At 40.9% G+C, this 21,106-nt stretch overlaps 1 protein-coding gene across 9 annotated transcripts in view; it reads right to left on the minus strand.

Moving 5' to 3' along the window:
* Window positions 1–59: 59 nt before the first annotated feature.
* ampd2a (adenosine monophosphate deaminase 2a) overlaps window positions 60–21,106 on the minus strand; it is a 29,853-nt gene continuing 8,806 nt past the window's right edge. For 3 of the 9 annotated variants that reach the window (XM_076110502.1, XM_076110501.1, XM_076110499.1), the window contains 17 exons: window positions 10,766–10,896; window positions 10,341–10,471; window positions 9,684–9,752; window positions 8,922–9,030; window positions 8,626–8,812; window positions 7,671–7,809; window positions 7,496–7,585; window positions 7,263–7,392; window positions 6,890–7,084; window positions 6,547–6,678; window positions 6,279–6,442; window positions 5,914–6,040; window positions 5,664–5,827; window positions 5,454–5,574; window positions 4,940–5,113; window positions 4,720–4,830; window positions 60–4,344 (listed from right to left, as the gene is read on the minus strand). In XM_076110502.1, the coding sequence (XP_075966617.1) occupies window positions 4,129–4,344; window positions 4,720–4,830; window positions 4,940–5,113; window positions 5,454–5,574; window positions 5,664–5,827; window positions 5,914–6,040; window positions 6,279–6,442; window positions 6,547–6,678; window positions 6,890–7,084; window positions 7,263–7,392; window positions 7,496–7,585; window positions 7,671–7,809; window positions 8,626–8,812; window positions 8,922–9,030; window positions 9,684–9,752; window positions 10,341–10,471; window positions 10,766–10,896 (2,390 nt within the window). In that variant the 3' untranslated portion in view covers window positions 60–4,128. Of the gene's footprint in view, window positions 4,345–4,719; window positions 4,831–4,939; window positions 5,114–5,453; window positions 5,575–5,663; window positions 5,828–5,913; window positions 6,041–6,278; window positions 6,443–6,546; window positions 6,679–6,889; window positions 7,085–7,262; window positions 7,393–7,495; window positions 7,586–7,670; window positions 7,810–8,625; window positions 8,813–8,921; window positions 9,031–9,683; window positions 9,753–10,340; window positions 10,472–10,765; window positions 10,897–12,363; window positions 16,906–16,943; window positions 18,998–21,106 lie in introns of those variants that run through there. The other 6 variants (XM_076110506.1, XM_076110505.1, XM_076110508.1 and 3 more) reach the window with 4 other exon arrangements.

A 21,106-nucleotide genomic window follows, 5' to 3' on the forward strand; every position in this document is an offset into this window, starting at 1 on the left:
AAACGCTTAATATATGTGGTCGTAATTTAACCTGTAAATAAAAGTTGTCGGACACAGCGTTTTAGTGAATAAACATGCTTTATTTCATTGTTCAGACATTACACTTGAACCTTATCAGAAGCATCTGCTAAACACTGGCAATCCATTTCAGGCAATAATATGGCTACAGATCAATGGACATAAAATGAGGAAAAAGTCTAAATCCATGTCAGTAACTGACAAGATTATGTAAAAACAAAGATACTTTATGAGAAAAATATCAGCTGAACAAAGAGAAATATCTCGAGGGTGAGCATCAGAATAGTTTGTGTTTGGTAATTAATGCACGATGAAGCAAGTAAATAGAAATAAATCAATGTGAACTATAAATCTGTCCTATTTGAATAACTGGTTGGTTTTTGTGTTGACATCCAAAAACAAAATCACTGTGACTTCTCAGAGAAAACCGTATCTTTAAATGGTCTCAGCCTTTTATCTCTTGTGAATCACTTCTCATGCGCCATTATCTCCAGGGATTAATCGATCAGTTGATCGTCAGAAAAATAATAAGCAACAATTGTGATGATTAAATAAGTGAAAACGACCAATGTACTGGTTCAAGCTTCTCAAATGTGAAATTACATGTGTTGCTTTCTCTTAGTTGTCTATGATGAGTAGTGGACTGTTCAACTGAAATAAACAACTTGAATACATCATTACACAGAATTATGATTAACATTTTTTATAGTTTTCTATTTTACAGACAAAACAATAAAAATAATTAATGAATGGGAAAAAAAAAATAGGGCTGCCCCCTCTTAGTTGATTAGTCGACTAATCAGTCATTTTGGTCTAGTTGACTAACATTTCTTGAGTTGATTAGTCATTTTTCGACGCCTTTTCATGTTAAATAAATTATCTCCAAGATACCTATGAGCACTTCTCTGGTAAATAAAAGATTCAAAGTGGTGCTTTTCTCTGATTCTTTGTGGAGAACTCAGGTTTACAGAACTGTCGATTAAATTAAATCAACTAATCAATTAGTTGATAAAATCGTATGACTGTCAGACGACTAAAAAATGTCTTTGGTCGAGGACGGCCCTAGAAAATAATCATTAGTTGTGGTGTGCTGTTGCTAAGGACAACACGGAGCACCACCATGACAACTATCAGAGATTAATATTCGTGAGGTAGACTAGACTGCACGATGTTGTGAGAGCAGACAAGTGGCTCCGTGGTAAATGTAAAAGACAATATGAAACCATGAAGGGGACACAAACACAGTATAAACAACCAGTTGTAAAGATGAATGAATGGAAAAGGTTTCGGTCAGATTATAATCGTCTCTCAGTGATAAAGCGTCGTCATCAAACACTTATTCCCATAATTACCTCACTAAATGTTGAAGAGTAGTCAAAAATATGGCTGCTAAACATTCAAACTAAGAAAGGCCACGAACAGAACGAAGCTGCAATACTTGAACATAATTATCCTTTGTGCTTCCGCCTATGGACTGATACTATTGGAGATCAATGGTTGCATTGAGTCTTTGCAACCAAAAATCCCCCAATCAGAAAAAGCTAACTCCATTGAAGTGACATAAAAATGAGGGGTAGTTTTTGTGTGTGTGTGTGTGTGTGTGTGTAGGTTGGTGTTGGAATGGGTATCTGTCATGTACCTACTGAACAATAATGAATAATGAACTGAGAATGATCAGGAATAAAAAACAAAGTGTGAAGAAGCGACTGTAAAATAATAACAGACGGGACAGACATTCAAAGATTGTGTCTGATTAAGAAATGAAAAAGACTAACAACAATAAAGCCGTATTAAAAAACTATTTTCATGACATAATGTGAATTCACAATGATCAACGGCAACAACACCAAGTGTTGAACCTTGACATCAATATAGTGTGAATATAAAATTTCTTATCTCTATATCCCCCTTAAAAAAATACACTTTATACATGAAATCCAACAAACACGCACATGTCACCATGTTCAGCGCACAACTCGGGTGCAACCCTTGAACACACAGCTGCTGTATTGTTGCTGAACAAAATGCAGGTTCTCATCTTTCACCCTAATCATCTATAAAGCAAAACATGTAGAGATACTGACGCTGGTTATTCAAATAACAAGGCTGACGTTTTCAGATTCAAATATTACTCGACAGCAGCATCTAGGTTTGAGAAGAACGCTCACAGTTTGATGGGACGTTGGACCGTGTCCAGCGGCAGGTAGAGTGGTGTGATGACGTGAAGATTGGGGTGCTGTTCAATACAATATGTGATCCCAGCTTTGATCACATTTGGGGGCGGGTTTAAAACAGCAGAAATGCTACAAGAACCATGCAACATTCTTAACCATGTCCCAGCATGGTTTGCTCCTTTCCACATGGTGACCAACGCTGAACTTAAATCTGTTTACTGCAAACGCGCTTTTGACTCGAAAAGCTGGTCGGCAGCCCTGAATTAGTCAAGATGCTTTACATTACGGCTCGCTGTAAACAACTCATTATTTCCTGCCATCCATTACTCATGCAGCCATGCGCAACAAAAAAAAAAAAAAAAAAAAAAAAAAAAAAAAAAAAAAACACTCGCTGAGCACTACAAACAAGTCAATTTTCCATGTCAAACGAAGGCCACGGTAAAAAGCTATTTTACACCGAGCATGCAGCTAGGTGGTTTCAGTTCCGTCGGTGTGGATATTACAACAGCATAGAGGCCTACTCTCCATGACTGAGGAAAACATTATGCAATCCAGGTGACCAAAACTGGGCAAAGCTAAAAATGAAAAGGCACTGTGACGTTTTGGCTTAGTGCATATGTACAGTGCACTGCATGCAAAGGGGGGAAACAAATCCATGACTTTCTAGTTTGTCCATAAGGAATGAATGAAATCAGGGACAAAAGGAGGAAAGCTAAGGTCCGTATATTCATAGACATCGTGAGGTAACTTTAAGAGTTACTCTTAGACGATGCTGAATCCATCAAACTTATTTGTGCTGTGGTTCCAATCTATTATGCCCATTCCCCCTTTTACCTTTTATATCTTCTACACCATAAAACAAAGATGGTTTCCAACATTTACTGGATTCATTTGTAGCTAAAGACGACCGTTTGCTTCGTGGAATGTCTGCAGTCGACCACCAGGACGTCTGCTTCTAGTACTGACTCGAGGGACTTTCTCCCTTAGTTGTCACTTTCTGAGCTCATTAAAATCACGGAACAATGATTCTTTGTGTGCATTTGGCAAATAAATGATCTGAAACTAAGCACAATGCATGGCTGATATCCAGAACTGCAGCATTCAGACAGAAGCTACATTCTCTTCTCTCCGATTCAGTTACTATACATCTGCAAGCTTTGCGCAACCGTGAAGTAGCTTAAAACATGAAACCTGTCAAAGTTTGTTTTGTGCGTCCAACCCTGACCTGTATTATTTCAATAAAACCACATCCGTAATGCTTCACTATACGGTTGTATAATAAAGATGATCGATGCACTGGGTTCAGTTAAGCAGCATGACTAGTGGAAGATAAGAAACGTTCAGAGCAGGTTTGCAGCGAAGAGAGTTTAAATGTGCTGGTTGTCAGTGTTTCTGCAGTACACAGATCCTAAAGAGATACTACATGCTATGTAATGTGTCAGGTGAAATACAACATGTCGCTCACAGGGATCATCTGATAGCTTTTGGAAGGACAGGCTGGTCATGGATTAAGAAATAAAGACAACAATTGCCCTAAAGCGTCTCTGGTGAGTGTTTCTCTGCTTTTCATTCACAAGAATCACTGGTGGTGGTCTTCTCTGCTAACCTTCCTTACGCTGAACATGCCACAAAGAAAAGCAGAAACAAAGGTTTGGGAAACCACTGACTATGTAGTTGGAACTTTAATGATATGGGGTTAAAGTCCTTCCCTGAAACCTAAAAATGATTCAAACACAGGAAAAGGAAGAATGTAGAAGCTGAAGTGCTCTGGAAAGCTCTGTATCCTTGGCTTTTGGGGAGCTGTGTAGCTGTGTGTGCGGCATACTTCTATAGTGATGGTTGGTGGTGAATTACTCTCACACCACGCCTCTTCAGTGTCATGCTGGGTGGACCACAGGGTTGAGGGTTCACAGGACAAGTCCTGGATATTGCGACTTCAGCATTGTTCCGGGAGAGAGCCCATGGACAGAGAGTCCTCCTCATTGATGGTGTCCAGCTCTTCAGTGCACACTGCGTGAGTGATGAGCTGAAGCTCCTCAGAGAGCGTCTCGCTGCGGTACGCCACGCGGATGTCAGGGACGTTGGTACGACGGATGTCGTTGCTCGTAGGACCCTCCTTAGAATAATTGGGGCCCAGCCAGTAGCTTTTGGCCTGGAATTAAGAGAAGCTACATGAGGTGGAAGCTCAGATACTAGTAAAACACAGAAAGACATTCCCTCTTTACGTTTTCTGAAGCAAACCACCTCATCTGCCCTTCATATGGGTTTCACCGTCTTGTTTATAAATAGGGAGGACCAACAATTAGAAACATCTCTTATTATAATGCTGTCCAGTAGAACACCACATCTAACAAAACATGTAATTGATGCATTTCCGTCAGTGTAACCAAAAACTGAACATTTTAAACTTCATAATAGGATGAGTTAATGGCAGAGCGGTTGTATTGAATTGCATTAGATTGTAATAAAGTGAGAGTATGCCACCTGTTTAAATACACAAAATGAGAAGAGTTACAAACTAGCTTACCTTGTGTGAAAACCCACTCATTAGGACGCTGTTTCTTGCCAGCTCACACATGTCACAGGAACTTAGTTTCCACACCTGAGTAGCGATGCTGTACTCCTCCATCAGAGGCTCCTGGATCCGGAAAAACACACAGAGCCTCATCACTTCTGACCATCGTTTTACATGGTCTACCTTAAATGTAGGGCATGTGTAGAGTCAGACAAACGTCCTTCACGCTGACCTTGGTGAAGTGGAACTGAAGAGGATCATCAGTGGACAGAGAGATCATGAGGCCTCTGGACAGGTACTCTGGCAGAGGGTTGCGATGGTAACTGAGAAACAGGCTGTTGTTACTCAGTGGGGACATGGCGATGCCAATCTGAGCCAGGTAGTAGAGATATTGCAGCACCGGGGCCTGATGGATATCAAATAGAGAGAGAGCATGAGAGACAAATGTAATCTTAAATCTATATGCACAGTATGTACGGCCGTGCTGTACCCAATCGTTTGTATATATCTCTTTGTGCTTCCCAAATTATATTGCAGTCCAATCCAATAGTTTAAATAATTGAATTAAGCTTTCTGATGCCATCAGGTTTGCAAGAAGGGGAAATTCAACAAAGATGAAATCTTTAAGCAAGCTTTCCAAATTAGTTTTAGAACACAGCTAGCCCGTATAAGAACAATGTTATTTCAATATGGTCAAACTAAACACAGCGGTCTTTTAGAAGCAGTCCAGGATGACCTCTCCTGACCTTTCTGAGCAGCAGTCCGTGGGAGATGTTCTCCGACAACATGAAACCTGACACCAGGTGGTGGATCGGCCCCGCCTCCCCACAGTGAGGTCGCAGCACAAACATGCGAAAGGCTCTCTGCCTGTGTCAGTCAAATATATTTACAAAAACAACATTAAAACTTAATTCTTGATTCTTGTGTGAAAATAAATGATTCCAGCTGGGCCATACCTTCGCAGGTGGTTGAGCACAGTCATGTTGGCATAGGTGTAGTAGAGGTAGTAGGAGTAAGGTGGGTTGTCTTCTTCTGTCCAGTTTTCTGGCAGCGGACTGTCCAGATTGAAGATGTGTTGCTCAGGTTTAGACTCATCGTCCACGCTGTCAAAGCCCACCACCTGTGGACACACGTGCAACAAACAGGATAGAAACAAACGGCAGAATCATCAGGATAGCTTTGGATTTCTTGTGAAGTGATACTCACATGCTCCAGGAAGAGATGCAGCTCAGGGTGACTGCGCGGGTTGATCGTGACTTCAAACAGAGGCATGAAGATATTCTCCAACATCTCCTGGAAATTTGCCAGCTGCTTCTTTGTTCGGTAAACATCACTGGAGAGGTAACGATCGAAGACCAATACATTTCAAATATAGGTTTAAATGTAGAGGCCAGAGGAGGTAACAATGTATACACTAGTTGAGGAGCATCTAGTCTCTCATACAAGGACATAACCTCAGAAATTAGACCAATTCATTCCTTTTGGTTCGTGCTCTCATTACAACCACATTTTTGACCACCCCTGACAGCAGTACAGCTTCAAGGTAAAAGCAAAGTGGATGGAGTACTTACAAAAGACGGGGCACCTGGATAAGCCAGCGCACATTATCAGAGTACACGCGATGTTTGAGGGCCCACTGAGCCAGCTTCTCCCATTCGTCCCTGGAGCGACCGTAGATGGACAGGCGTAGCTCAGAGTTCTGGTACTTACTCTCCTCCAGGTCAAACATCACCTCCTGGACAAATAGTGACAGGAGATATCAATGCATCAGTTTGTGTATGTATTGATAAAATGTTTGAATGAGGTACATAAATACTTTACATATGAATTACTTCACACCTTGACTATGTGTGCAAAGTATTTTCCTTCAATGCAGTTGTCAGTCTTGATGAAGATCTCTCTCAGGATGGATTCTCCGATGGGGTTGTATTTGGCGTTGAACTTGTCAAACCGATGGAACGTGTTACGGTCCTGATAAGTGAACCACAACCTGTCAAACCTCATTTCTATCTATATCAAATGTATTACACAGTATTCCTTTGTACACAGTCCGTCAGCAATATTTAGCATAACTTTAGTTAGATACAGCTGCTCCCATTACTGTTTTTCTTTCTTTATTATATGGCACAGGACCATGATCACATGGTATGGAGCACAAACAGAACACACAATAATGTCTCACCGCGTGCATGTCGAGAGTGTCTACACTCAGGTCAAAGGCCGTCAAGTTCATGCTCTCAAACACCTGCTTGAGGGTCTGACCACGGCCACGCTCAATGTGAACGATCTCCTCTGGGTTTATCTTCATGGATCTCTTGATGAATCGCAGCAGGTGCTTCTGATTCATGCAGGATGACGCATGTATGTGTGTGTCCACCTGTAGTTAGGGCAGAGCAGAATATGTGAGAGGCAGATATGACCTTTGATCTTAGCCTTAGGTTCAGTCCTTGTCTAGTTGAAGTCACATTTTTGTAGTTTGAGAATGTTGTCAACTACCAACAATCACTGGATGATATCAAAATAGTAGCGATAGATTGACTGTGGTTGGCTCTTGCCTTTCGTATGTTGTAGAAGTCTCTATGTGGAACTTTCTTCTGCGCTGCCAGCTCCTTCATCTCATTCAGCAGGATGTGCATCTGGAACTTAGAGCTCAGGTACTGCAGGCGGCGGTAGCAGAAAGACTTCCTGTTAACACCATACAGAGGAAACACAGGGATATTTCATTTAAAATAAACACACCATTTTAACATTGACATTTGTAGAGTGATTGTATCAAAGAAACACTCACACTGGGCCGTTGATAATGAGGGCCATCATAACATTCATGTCTTCAATATACTCCGTCAAGTCAGGATAGGGCAGGTCCAGTTCTGTGCTTCTGAAAAGGAGAACAGTATAAAAGTAATACAAACACACAATCTTTTTTTTTTCTAATTAACTTGTCGTCGGGGACAAAGACATACTTGTCCATGTTGGTTTTCTTGTTGTAGACGTGGATGAGTCCACTTATCATCTTGCAACCATATCCTGTGTCTGCCGGCATATTCTTGGGGTCCATGTCATAGGGGTGCGTCTTTGAGACAGGTGGGTGAACGGGGGCATCTGGGAAAAACAGTCATATAAACAATGACTTGGTAACTGCTCAGATAAATGAGACACAGTGTGGGAGTTCGTATTACATAGGGGTCCTGAGCGACTACTGTGTTTTCATTTAAGAATCACAACTAAATTAGAATTTGGCAAATTTAAAAAACAGCTGTTGAAGCAGTGCGTCTTGTTTCTTAATTGTGTTGCCCACAAGTTCAGGGTCTTAAGGGGGAGATTATCTTAGCAAGTTCTTCACTTTCTTTCTGGCATTTCCTAGCTGTCACTATGTCAATATACATAATGCAGTATATACCCAGTTATGAGTTGCCTGCCTCACCTTAAAGACTGTCAAGCTTTTTCAAGCTTGAACACACCCATTTGTTATGGTCCTGGAAAACCTCTTTAGACAAAACGTGGGATGTTACCTTAGCCCTAGTTATATCATGAGACAAGCTTGCAGAGAGCTGAAACACTTTGCTAATAAGCAACTATTGTCTTCATAAAGAGGGAAACCGTGAAGAGTAGAAAGACTACAGTCCACTGGAAAGATACTCAACTGTTTGGTTCATAGGAGCAAATGCTGCATTTGGAACTTTGCCCCTGATTTAAATTACTTTATTTTGTCTGACTAGCCATCCAAAAGGCAAAGATATTCAGTTTTCTATCATACAAGACAAAGAAAAGCAGAAAATCCTGAATCCTGATTATTTCTTTGTCGATTGACTAATCAAATATTCTTTACGATACAATGGTCATCTCTGTGAAATTCAACAAAACACTCATGGCTATTTCTAACTGCAATAGAATATGTTTGGTGTGTGCATGAGATACCAGCATCTACAGGGGTCTCTGCTATATCGTCATAGTCTGTCAGATCCAGAGGCTTCATCCCGAGGTCCTGCAGGGCATGAGCTGTGGTCTTACAAAAGGATTGCATGGATCGCTTTATGTACTTCTCCCGTATGAATAATGCCTTCACCACACACTTTGCAGCATCAACCAGGTCAACGAATGGCACCTGGGAAGATATCAATTCACAGCAATGAAAATGGGATTACCTTACAAGAGTTTAAGTTTAATTGCTGATAAAAACACATTAAAAAAATCACTTGAAAAAAGCTCCTCACCCCACACTTTTCCTCTCCAGATATTGACACCCGCTGGTATTCTCTCTCCAGTGGCAATGCCCTTTCTCTAAAGCCATCATCAGTGTCCCAACTCGACTCCGTCAATAACCTGCAAGGATTCGGACAGTAAGAAGGAGAGTTTAAAACAAGAGAAAGGTAGGCAAAAGCATACCAGATGTAGAGATGGAGAATATGTGGATATAAGCAGCAGCAGAAAAGTAAATGATGGAGAAGATAATCCAGATGTTATAGAATGTATACATTTGCAATGGCAGCATTAGTGCAGTTTATTTTGAAACAATAATTAACCTACAGAGCTGCCAAGTGACCGCACTGTAAGATTTCTCAGGGTTGACGGGACATTTAATCATCAAGTAAACAGGGGAAGTCAAATCAAGATCAATAGAAAATGCACATAGGCCTACAGAGTATAGACTTTCAGACTTGAGAGACTTTCTGTCTTTAGAGACAGCAGAAAGCAAAAAGTAAGGTACGGATTCGTACATCTAGTCACCAGCAGGGGGAAGATGTGATCCATCCCAATATTCTGATAATCTGCCAGTGGTTCTGGAGAAAAGCACTTTCAACCAACAATTCCTAAATACTTTTAGACTAGACAGCAATAGGTTTATAGTAATTATAAATAATAAAAAATTCAGGCAAGTAGTTGCCGTGCACATTTCTAAGAATACAAGCCAAATAGAGATGAATTGAAAGAAAATCACTACACAGATCATACATACTGAAGCAGATCTCACTCACTCTAGGTCTGCAGCACTGTCGATTTTCATGAAGTCCTGTTTGGCACGGAGCAAAATCTCTGGCTCAAGCCTTGGGGTGATATGCAGCGGCGCAGGATAGCGTGGGCAAGGCAGGGGCAGATTGGCATCAGAGGTAGTGAGAAGAAATGAAGCACACAAAGGCAGAGAGACCAGATATATGCACACACAATCAAACAAGCTCTCTCTCACACACATATACACTTACATATATACATATACATACAAAGCATAAGGTATTAAGTGATCCAGGGGATTGGCACCAACAGAATAATATCATAAGTTAGTGGTTGTACACCCTGATTGGTAAACAGGGGCTTGCAGGTTGCACGATCGGCTTATTGGTGCAGATAGCTTCAACCCCGGCAACTGAGACAGAACCCACCTCCTCGTAAAAGTTTTGCATAGAAGAAGATTGAAGACCAGAACAGGAGCAATGTGCTGGCTAGCCCTGTTAGCCGATTGCTGAGGTTAGTTAGCCCACAAACTGGCATGTTGGAAGCTGATAAGCATGTGTGCATTGGGGGAAATCAAGACTGTGTGTAAAATGTGGAGGTGTGGGAGAGCTCTGTCTGTCAGAGATTATGTTAAGTGTTTATTTAACTGGCTTTGTGTGTGCAGTGTGTTTGCATTTCCTCACTTAATGTCTTGGCTGATTTGCCTCTCCAGGCGGTGCCGTCGCTCTTCCAGCTGTTCGATGGGGCTGTCCTCTGGAAACTCATACGGTGCGCTTCGCATCTCACTCTCTGCCATGCTGCGTGTGAACAGCTCCTTTGTGCAAACACATGTTATATGGTGTCATAAAACAGGAAAACAGGTCCACTTCCATGCACCTGTGCAGATATGGAGAACTCTGGGGCTCACACAACCCCCCCCCCCCCCCCCCGCTATATTTACCTTCAAATAAAGCCATAAAAAGCCAAGGCACATATTGAACAAACAAATACCAGTAACAGCTAATTCAAATATCTGAATGGCTGGAAAGCTGGTGCATGGATGCTAAGACTATTTAGCTTAGCTGTACTTAAAAGCTCTCATGTAATTAGTGTGGATTTGAATTATTACCTCAGCAATCTCTTTGTATTTTTCGTCCATGGATGTTCGCAGGTCGATTGGGTAGTGTGTCAGAGAAACAGGCGTCCCTGGAAGTGATCTCTGGGGCTTGAGGGGCTTGGGCCCAGATGCACCACACAGGTCTGTAAGCAGACAGAGACAGAGTTTGTCATTTGTAAAAAATAAAATAATAAATAATAATTTGAGCAGTAATCCAAGAACATTTCTCTGTAATCTATGCACATTTTCTTAGCTATGTAAAATGTCAGCAAAATAAAAGTTATACTGTCTACTGAATAGTATAGACTATAGAGCTAGGTTTAATTTTCTGCATCTGGAGACACACAATGCAATTCAGACAATCCATCTTGAACGCATCCTTTTAGTGTTGCGTGGGAAAGATGATATTTAACAACGTTGTCTCTTTTCTGCTGAGTAACGTGGCGACATGCTTAGGTAAGCCAGAATCAGTAAAGTCACTGTACCTTCAGTGGAAAAAAATACACTTTCCACCTCTGTATGCAGCGTATTGTCTGTGGGGAAGAGCCATATCATTTTTACGTTGCTCTCAACGTACATACACAGAAATTACAAATTTGCCAACTGCATCCAACATCATGTGAGAAGCAATTGACAGAACTCGGCGAGGTTCAGATACAAAAAATGTAAAATAGAGACAGTACCATCCCAGACAAAAATAAACAATTTACACTTGGTTTACCAAAGATTGGAACGCATGGTGGTTTGAGTGGGGAGTTGGCTCAGACTATGTGCACACTACAGCTTAGACTCGTTCAATATAACTTCACATTCATTTCATTAAAAACGATAGACTTTGGACAAACAGCGAATACAAACTACCGCTGTTATCAATTCATTTTATGTAGAACTAGAAAATCAGTCACTTCAATCACTTACATCTTCCACCAGTTACTACAGTAGTTGCTGTTACACATAACTCATCTCACGAGACGCAACAAAAAACAGCCTAACAATAGTTTTCAAGATTGAGCAAACTTTGGCCAAGAGAACTTTCATTGTTTCCTTCCTTCAGCTACATGGACACATTAGCCCATTAGTATCTGCACCAAAGACATCAAACCCAAAGACAGTCACGAACAGTTAGCCAGAAGTTAAACAAATGCAAATAGTGCATCACCATGATTACCTATGAAGCTCCGGTGACAGCGGCTGTGTCTGCAGGAAACTCCTTGTGCTATGTCCAAGAACAGAATAGACGGCTGTACCAATATATACTGTGTCACTTCAATCACACACAGGCATGCACACACACACACACTTGTAAAGAATTACCTGACACACTGACACATGCGTACAAACACCTGTGAATGGCATAGAGGGGCCTTCCCCACTCTAGACCTGCTGGAAACAGATGAGGCCTGCTCCACTCCAGAATAAATCAAAGGCAAGAGAGGAAAACCACCAAAGGACCAAATACCTTTCTCTCCAAAGACTTAGGGACAATGAGGAACATCAAATGTACTAATTACTGTGTACTTTCTAAAAAAGAAAAAGCCATACATCTCACTTTAAGAGAACCACAGTTTAAAGAGAACCATAGTTATGTGCACACACAGTAACTCACTCACTCATAACAAGTCTGTGACTGTAGGAGTGGTGCGTTCACTCTCCTCTATAATTGGTGGCATTGTCGGTACTGTGTCTGGCCTGGGACAATTAGCTGTTGCCATCTGCTGTCTGCCTCCAAGGCCGTGAAGTCAGGAATGGACAGAGCGGGTACCTCTCCACAGTATACTATAGTAGCATGACATAGTCAAACATTTCAATATGGCACATAGAAGTTTTACAGGATGCGAGTTACAGCTTTGATACGATAAGATTCGCAATCATACGCTCAAGGGCAACATGCAATATTATAGCCCAACCAATACTGTATTTTTGAGGTAGATATGATAGTTTTAAAAAAATAAACATTTTCGAAAAGGATGCCATAAATTAGTTTTTTAAAGAAATGCGACCACAATATGTACTGAGTAGACCGTTTAAATATAAACTTTGGCAACACTTTCTAAATTAACTCTGTTATATCTTTGTCATATCTGTACTGAAATTGCTTTCTTGCTGCCAACATAATGGCCAACAAATATTTCTGAGATAAACTAATATCAGCCTGGCCAATTTATCAGTCTACATGCACAGTGCAGACGTGTGTGGATATCTTCACATGAACAAACACACAAACAGAGTAAACCCCAGTATAGTATTCATGTAATCCCCGGCCTGTCACCCACAAATAACCACAGCACCCCCAACTCTATTTATCTCAGTGACATCATGGTAGTAGAGGTCTAAGGATAGAGCATGTCGCATGCTGTACAGTTTGTAAAGCCCTCAGAGACAAATGATCTTGATTGATTGTGATTTGTGAAACTGGGCTATATATATATATAAAACTGACTTGACTGGTAGTAGGGAGCACAAACAACACAAAACACATCTATACAAGTAAATACAAACAGACTGGGAGAAACTCACCAGACTACAAAATCAATAACAAAGAAAAGCAGAAGAATGAAACTTTGTTTTTTGGCTCATATTCTGCTCTGCAATGCGATACCTCTTTCAAAAATCACTACTGACATGCAAAACAAACAAAAACACAGCCAGGAGAGACATAAAACATAAACATAAAAACAACAGCAGAGGCCCAATTATGATATGAAACTTCATCAAACGCTTATCGGTCATAAAGGCCTGTATGATTCATTCATTTAAAAACAGATGTTCAAACAGTAACTAGACGGCTAAATGAAAAAGGGTATTGTTCATTTTTTCTTGACAGTGTTATATAACTAAAGTTAGATTTAAACGGTCAATAAAGATAAATGCCACGGTGGAGTCCAACAATAGTAAAAACTTAGGCTGTTGACTGTGGGCTTGTCCTTGGAACAAATTCAAACTGTGCATCTCATTTGGGAGAGTGTGGATCAACATGGGAAAAAAACACCCTCGTTTCCTTTTTTTTGGTAGTATTTCTTTGACGCCTCGACACAAGCACTGTTTGTTTGTTTTTCAAACCACTGCAGATCCAGATTCCATGCGAATGCATTTTGGCAGACAGGCTGGCAAACAAACCCAGGCTCTCTAGCCTCACCTCAAACACGCTGTATACTTTGTGAGGGCGTCTCTTCTGTTTTAGAATGAAATGAGTCAACCAATACATCTCCATGTAGTCATTGTGAGATAATTTCTTGGACCAGTGAGTAATATTGACAAAGCTCTCCATCTCAGCTTTCTCTCACATCCCTGGGACCTGAGTCTGCACACCGCCCACATGCGCTACTTGTTCTTTTGAACCGCTCCAGAGAGACAGTCATCTAGAATCTGTGGAGCTGCCTCCGCTCTCTGAGGATCAATACAATCTTTGCAGCGCGTCTCATCCTCCCAGTAAACTAGTTTTGGCAGTAGTCAACCAAAACAGTGTACAGTTATGCTCTTAAACATATTCCATGACCATGAATTGCTGGGGACCGAAGGACATGCAGTACCGAAGTTGGTTCAATTTGGACATGCAACAATATTAATAAACTTTGAATGAACCAGTGTGCACTCCGAATGTCCACGCCCACGAATGGGTACTGCACTAATCTATCACAATCTGACAACTTTTAGGTTGTGTAATATGATGTAAGCGGATTTTGACAATAATACTACTTTCTATGCAACAAATATCCAGTCCCATAAGCCCCACATTGGGATCAAAGCTTCCTATCATGACAAACATTATATCACAGAGAACTAATGAGAATTGGCAGCCACTGTAGAGATGACAGATGTTACACAACTATTATCAGTGCAATGTCGTCAACACAATAACAAGACCCAAGGTTACTGGCATTTTGGTGAATACATCTGGCCTTCCACCGCCTCTTCTGCATGGATATCAACTCGTCAAGCACACGGAGCAGCAGCGGACATGTTGTGGCTGTCCTTGCTCTATTTTTTGCCCATACATGACTACAGCCAATGACATGTTATACATGTCTCAAAGAAATAATGAGAATTATACTTTTATTTTAAATCTGCAATTCCCTTTTGTCATTGTGGTCTGGCAGTGAGTTTCAGTTTGTTATACAATAGATCATTGATTGTTTTCCTTTTTACCCGGATAACCAACAATCAGAGGGCTGGATCTCTGCTGGCTTCATGCTTAAGTGAGGAGAAGACGACTCTCAAAGGAAAACGTCACTTTATTTTTGCATTAAGTGTTCAGCAGGTGTGCTTTTATCCAGAAGTGAAGGTGACTATAGCAGCAGGGGGGAATGAACTATTGTGCTAATAAGCAAACAAAGCCTCTTCTTTCATGTTAACTTATTTCTAAATTCGACACAGCAAAAATAATTATGATACTCATCTTCAATGCTTCGATTAAGGTGTGGCGAGTACGGCGAGAATAGAATAGAAAGGCAATATAGTTGATATCATTGTCACAATATTCACAACTATATATCATGACATGGCAAATTCGTTCAAAATCACAGAAATTATAATCTAGCCGATGTTTAAATTGGGTTCCACTTTTCCACATTACATGACACCAGACTTCATACGTCTCAAAAGTCAACATCAAAAACATACTTATTAATTACAGTTAGCTCCAAATTAGCTTTGACAATAGAAAGTCGTAGAACAATAACGTAAATATTGTGTCATTACAATAGAATTCTGCTGAAAATCAATTAACAAATAATATTGAAATATTGCCCAGCCCTTCTTCTTATTGTTACACAGCTGAACATGTGTTTGTTCCCATATTATTCACCCATATAAACTTCAACACAACAGCAAAAGTATCTCAATGAAGGCTATCTACTTATATGTGTAGTGATATTAAATACTTATACAAACACGAGGGAACCTGTTGTCTGTTACTACGGTAAAAGTCATGGACAGCCAGGGACGTCACGCAGCAGCAACGAATCTGTGGATTGCATAATAAATATGCCATAGTGTCCCACAGAAATGTGTTTTAGTTTACTTTTTGGTCTAATGCAATTGTGGCTCCAGTGTTTTGAAAGAGATTTGACTTTATACCCCGAGAGGAATAGTGATGATGACACCACTTCAGATGTTTCTTAGCAACCACAGATGAGAATAAACCTTTACTTTGGTCTTGTTTTTTTAAATATATTATCAGTAGTAGGGATCAGTACAAGCGAACCAACATTGCTCATGAAATTTGCCAGCTAAAAACGATTGCCTGCAAATTCACTTTATTTTCTTTCTATTTTTTCCACTTAATGAAGGACTGATGGAGAGACAAGAATACATTTCAATACATGCAGAAAATCAAAGATGATTCTCAGTGCAGTGGTGAGAGACATCTACCTTGACTGCTACTCCGCAGCTTTCTATAACATAAACAGCCTTTCAGAGGCGAAAGATCTGACTCGTCATTGCAACATACACCAACACACAAAACAGATGTCAGCTGTTCTCACAAAGACACTTACAAACATCAACAAACATGTTCGGGTGGACTTGAGACCCCAGCAGTTTACAGTATCTGTCTGTTACAGTGCTACAGTGTTGATGAAGATGCAGTTCTGAATAAGATCCTCATTTTCTTCCAGCATCACTGGCACCTTATCAGCAACTGAAACTGCTGCAACCGCCTGATTTATTGCCCACTATTACAGCTCCATATGCTGTATATGTTTTGTTTGTGTCTGAACACTCACAAGGATTTCAGTGATTAATCCACCGGGCAATATTACTGCATCATGCAGGACAGCAAACACCAGCAGGGACTAGATGCCCCAAATGTTCACTCACTGCAACAGCCACACTCTGTAATAAACTACGGCACACATCGAGCTTCCCGAATATCAGCATCAAAGCAACCGACCAACCTAACAGATGCATGACGTATTTCTCTCTCTTTCTTTAAGACAACCCCCCCCCCCCTCCTCCTCCTCATTTCTATATTTCCTCACACTGATTTTCTACATGCGGTCAGCTTATTCCAGTACACAGCAACTGTGTTTACTGACACCTCATCTGTCACAATAAGCTTCCTTGTGCAGTATTTACAGAGTGATAAGTGCCATGCCTCACACAGAACTGCAGTAACTTCTAGCAAGACAGTATTAACATCAACATTACAGCATATGATACTGTTCATCATTAAGCGCGCAGATTACAGTACCTCTATCTCACTGTCTTGTCCTTTTCTCACAGTCTCGGTTACGGTCGCAGTGGCCTGGTGTGAGCTCTTGCGGGATGCTGGGACATGTAACTAGGCCTGGGACGACCGATGCACCCTCCCCCCGCTGGCACAGTGGAGCAGAGAGAATGACAGCAAAGAGAGACAGAGGAGAGAGAGACAGCATACGCTACCTCCTAAACACAAGCTGCTCTAACACCAGGATCTTACAATCCCCACTCTTTCTGTCTCCGCTTCTCCTCTTTTAACTGTCGCCACCTCAAATGTGCTGCTGAAGCATTTTTTTCTTCCCTCTTTCCTCCGATTCTCTCTCTCCCTCTCTCTGCCTCTGCCTCCCAGCTGCTTCCTGGATTACACCGGTTTTCATTGCATGAATAGCACAGCCTTCAAGCTCCCGGATTTAAATACTGAGTTGGAACATACCACGTGGTAGAAAAGGGGAGGGACTGGGGTGAACCACTTTAGGCTCTATTGTGCTGTAAAATGGAGGAGGCCACGCATCCCTGGCCACTTCCACTTCTTTTCTACCGCCCACTTCTTATTCATGATGCACCACTTCAATCATCCCGAGTGCAAACCTTTAAATCATGTTATGAATAACGGTACTTATTACATGTCCATTTAAATGGCCGGTTTTGTTACACATAGATTCAAACTTTCTTTCTTAGTATGTGTAATAAAAACACTTAATTTGCGTTCTAACAATGTATTTGCCTCATATGTATTTACCAACACTGTAGCACTGTAATGTGATCTTTGGCTTGTGGATTTCTTGATAAGTTGCTCTTACTCATTAATTGTATCTGTTCTAATTGGCTTATTGCTGTGACGTTTTATTACGTGCAGATACTTTTTATTCCACTTGCTGTTGTTGAGTCTGTGATGATGCAACCATGCAGCGAGTCACATTTCGCATGTAGCCAAATAAACTGAACTTGACGGGACTTTGTGTTATGCTTTAAATCATTTGAATGCGATTATCAGATGTTTGAATTCAATGCCTTCAGTGTGATCACTTGTGTTTGTGAGGTCAATATTAGTATGACTGAGCTTAGGTATGTGAATATAAGATTGTGTGTACATGCAAGTGAGCCCATCAACATGCTGTACGCCATGTTACTTTCTGCACCGATCACATGATGCCAGGGGAGGTTGTTTCCTTCCTCTCTCACATGACTGCTGTCTGTACGGCACAAGGAAGGCCTGTCTGCTGTATTTCAGTGTATATATTAAGATCATCAAGGAATTCTCCAGATGAAGGTCAAACTAATATAGGCACACAGACATAAACATCTGCGTGAAAGACACACAAAACACAAACAACACCAGGTACGGAATTCTGAACAGATCCTAAATTCATAAAATAACATATATAGCATCCAGCTGGAAATAAAATCCAGCCAACAATATACAGTACACAAGACTCGGAGGAAACTACAATGACAATGTTGTTCTACTTATCTGACTCATAAGTGAGAGTTTGTTTTTCATCTTTCCTCCCAACTCAACAGTAACCAGTTTGACCGGCAAAGAGATCGATAGGCCACGTCTTTGTGCCTACCAGTGTCTTAAATGTGAGATCTCCTCTCCTCCTCATTTCAAAGTTGCATGTTTGACTAAGATTTTATATGAATTTTAAAGGAAGAAGAAACTTTACCTCCACATCCTAGAATTATCATAGATACTAACCACAATCAACACCCACTCATCACCAATCATGGGCCTGGGTTTCTAATACAGCGAGTAAACATGTGATTAAAAGTTTTACAAAGCTAAAAATATGTTTCGCCACTGTAACAAACTCTTGCTACCCCTGTGGGTCCTGGGAGCACAAGTACGCCAGCACACGGTCAATTAGTGTTTCTCAACCACTCTTTATTTAGTTATTCAGTCTTATTCACACAGGCTGGACTGGATCGTGCGCTCTGCTGCCTTCCTCCGAGCGCACGCCGTGTGGGTTCTCCCCAGGTCTGCCGACTTCTCTGCCCCACGGCCAGTCTGTGTCTCTTGCCTCGCCTCTCTCGCCTCCGTCACTACTAGTGTTTTTATGTCAGAGAGAGAGAGAGAGAGACACACAATTTAGATGGGTTTCAGCTGCGCCCAATTAAGCCTCTCCCGGCACCGTTCCCTGAACCACTCTGTCCCCTCTGCAGCTCAGCCCGAACACGCCCCGCCGCCACAGCCACCTTTGCATTCATCTTAAATTTTAACAATATTAGTGAATGTGAATATGCTGATTTACGTTTACATTTGATACATCTTTGAGATCAAATACAAAAGATTAACTTGATTTGTGCAAGATAGTTGGTTCAAGTACTTTCACATATTTCATAAAGAACACACAAATCATGAATAAATAAGAATTGTGTAACCCTAGAGGTACTTTGCTCAAGACTTGGATAAAGCAAGGAAACGTGTCCTCATTCCAGGCCTGCCTGTGGTGGTGGTGGTGAAGGTGTACATTTTTGAGAGTGCAAAGCTTAAAAATAGCTGTGAGATCCTAGCTAACTACCTAACCTAGAACAGTTATGTACTCTCAAAGAGGAGAATGCATTATATGCTATAGTGCTTGTAGGGATTTCTCATGCAACATATTTCTGTGATCTTGTACTAGCTTGAGGCAATTTTCTATCTTTGACTTTCTGCTCTGAGCTTACAAATTGAAATGTCATCCTTTGTTTCGGGTAAATGATGAAGAGGAGGAGTATGTGTTTTGCCATTGATAACATTGCTGGCTTACAGCAATGAAATCAGAGCAAGCTGGGAAGTTTTCTGACAAAAGCTAGACAATGTGCATATCCACTTTCTTTCTTAAAACCACATTTCTTGAAAACAGCCTGTGGTTTGGTGTCATTTTTAGCCCCAGCTTGAGCTTTGCTGCTATTAACTCCACACATCCTGTTCCCAAGACACTAATCAACGGACCACGGGGGAGTAGCTGTGCACCGCTTTTGACTCCCTTTCTCCCAGAGGAGAGAAGAGCTGGCATTATTGATAAGGCCCTTGTCAAGGAAACCTAATCTCTAACCCTGCACAGAAATTCCCATGGGAATAAAACAGGAGAAACATTCAAACAAAATACTCATGGCCTCTTAGCATTCAGACTGATGCTGTGTATCTCTCTACCTAAGTCCATCCTCTCTGCAGCCCCATCACACGGCAAATACACAAAAACACTGACCATATACTCCCATATACACATGCATACATGTGGCACACCCTACTTAGCACTGCTCGAACCCACTGAGAGGTTAATTTCCCATTCCTGTGACCAAAGGTGAGTCAGGGATCAAAGCAAAAGGTAATTAAAAGAGTGTAGCTTCACAGAGATGGTTAAGTGAGGAGGCTTCTGATAACACATGACCTGTTTCTATGCACTTAAAGATAGAAATTCACATGTGCATGCACACAATGTATTACTGATATCTCTACTTTGGGACACCCACCATTCTTGTTTTGATTTATTTGTTTATTTTGTTTGGTAAAACTGCGACGACAGAATGTTATAAATGCTAAATAGTCTACAGAAAGTCTGTATAAATTCATTGATTAATCGTTCTGGAAATGCAAAGTCAAAGCCAAGGTGACATCTTGAAATGTCTTGTTTTGTCCGACCAACAGTTTGAGAACCAAAAATATTCCTTTTACATTGATATACAACAGAGAAAAGCCTCATAATTGAGAAGCCGGAACCAGATGCTGAATGAAAAATGACTGCTTTTATCATTTTATAATAATTGCTGATCTATTTTCAGTCAATCGATTATTCATTTCAGCTCTTGACACAAGCTTCATTAGGAGAGCTTATTTTAGTGGTCTGACACGCACAGTAATGCAACAATGCAAATACAATGACAGACAGAATTTGCTACTTGATATCGCTTCATATCAAACAATAAAGAACAGTTTAACAATTGATCATTTCAAAGTGGACAGAAACTGCCTGACTGAACCAATGGCTACTTAAGAAGTGACAATCTGTATCATCTGTTGATTTAAAGCCCACATCTCACCCCACTCTCCAAAAACATGTGACTCAAAACTCACGGATGATCAGTGAACTGTGATGAGCGCGTGTTTAAAACAACTGTGATGATTGTTTGCATCTTTTCCCGATGCATTAGTGGAGATCATTAAGTGACCAG

This window comes from Anarhichas minor, unplaced genomic scaffold, assembly GCF_050575085.1.
Source record: "Anarhichas minor isolate MPS153535 unplaced genomic scaffold, ASM5057508v1 ptg000043l, whole genome shotgun sequence".
Lineage (NCBI taxonomy): Eukaryota > Metazoa > Chordata > Actinopteri > Perciformes > Anarhichadidae > Anarhichas > Anarhichas minor.